The sequence below is a fragment of the Octodon degus genome, unplaced genomic scaffold, assembly GCF_000260255.1.
Source record: "Octodon degus isolate 3935 unplaced genomic scaffold, OctDeg1.0 scaffold00095, whole genome shotgun sequence".
Classification (NCBI taxonomy): Eukaryota; Metazoa; Chordata; class Mammalia; order Rodentia; family Octodontidae; genus Octodon; species Octodon degus.
In genome coordinates, this window is record NW_004524671.1 from 10,607,529 (window position 1) to 10,609,041 (window position 1,513).

Genomic DNA, 1,513 nt, shown 5'->3' on the forward strand with positions numbered 1-1,513 from the left:
ATTTCACAGTCACCCAATTATTAATGCAGATATTTGTGAAAAACATTTGCAGTGGTATTTGATTTCCTGATGAAATTCCCATTCTTAGTCATAGCCATATTAAAATTTTGATAATAACCATCATTTTTCCATATTCCACGTATTGACATTATTTTCAAAATACATGAAAGATGACAAAGACTCACTTACCACCTAGATTTCAAGAGATGGACTACACAGAGCCACGTCTGAGCATAAGACCCGTCGTTTTTCTACAGCACCATGTTACCTCTGAGAACATATTTCAACATGCACCTTTTAGACTATATTTCTTCTCTGATGGTTTCTGTTCGTTTACTTTTGCAGTGGACAATGCTATTGAACTCTCCCACCGAGGCCTATTCCACCACCAGGGACAGTGCTGTATAGCTGCGTCCAGGCTTTTTGTGGAAGAATCAATTTATGATGAGTTTGTTCGGAGGAGTGTTGAGCGAGCTAAGAAATATGTTCTTGGAAATCCACTGACCCCAGGTGTAAACCAAGGCCCTCAGGTGAGAATAGAAATAATGGAATATCAAGCCTGTGCAAAGTCTTTAGTAACAATACCATGCCAATTCGGGGATTTAAAAAATCTGATGTTCAATAACAAAAGAAATTATTCTACTTTTGTATTGTCTATTTCTCATTTCTAGACAAAGTGTAGAAGCCATTTCATTTTTTTTTGAGGAGGTTTGTCTATTCTTTATTGACTCAATTAAACATATTCTTCAGGTCAGCTCTGCACCAGACTGATCAGCAGCTACTGAGCAAATGATGCCCCACACAGGGAGCCGTGGGGGCCTTTCTCACAAACCTATCACCTTATTTATTTTATTTTATTTTTTATTAATTTTTTTAATTTTTTTTATGAGACAGTTTCAGAAAAGGTTAGTGGGACAGTTTCAATAATTAATACATTGTATATTGTTGTCTTCACAGTAGTTATTCATAGTACAAGATTCAGACATGATATCCTGTCCAAACATTATTAGTATAAATCTTTCTTCTCATTGAATTAAGAGAAAGTAGCTGTATATCTATCCTAGCTATTTTGTATATACAGATACAAAATGGTCCTTCAATTATATTCCCTTTCTTTGCTTAATTTTGTCAGAGATGAGTATTCTATTGCCATTTAAATATTGTAGGTGTGTGAATTCAGCAAAATAATCCAATATATTTCAGTAGTTAATAATAGTAGTGGGTTATCCATAGGACTGGCAATGTCGGAAATCATTGACTTGAGTCATTTACGCTCAGCATATTAATATAGCTTTACTTTTCATACTTCATTACTACACATTTCTGCTGGATGGTTAAGACCAAGATAAAGCAAGACCTATATAACAAGAAATGTAACTTTTGTATCTGACAAGGTCAATCAAATCCCCTCAGGACTTACCCTGAAACCCTCTCTCACAGTTTGCAGATCCTCTGTCAGTGTCAGTCATGTGGATGAGTTATGGTCATTGTTTAACCAATGTGCTCTCTGTGA

At 35.4% G+C, this 1,513-nt stretch overlaps 1 protein-coding gene across 1 annotated transcript in view; it reads left to right on the forward strand.

Annotated features, from left to right (window-relative positions):
* Aldh1a1 (aldehyde dehydrogenase 1 family member A1) overlaps positions 1 to 1,513 on the forward strand; it is a 55,953-nt gene that overhangs the window by 37,399 nt on the left and 17,041 nt on the right. The window contains exon 9 of the mRNA XM_004638124.2: positions 346 to 530. Coding sequence (XP_004638181.1) covers positions 346 to 530 — 185 coding nt within the window. The remainder of the gene's footprint in view (positions 1 to 345; positions 531 to 1,513) is intronic.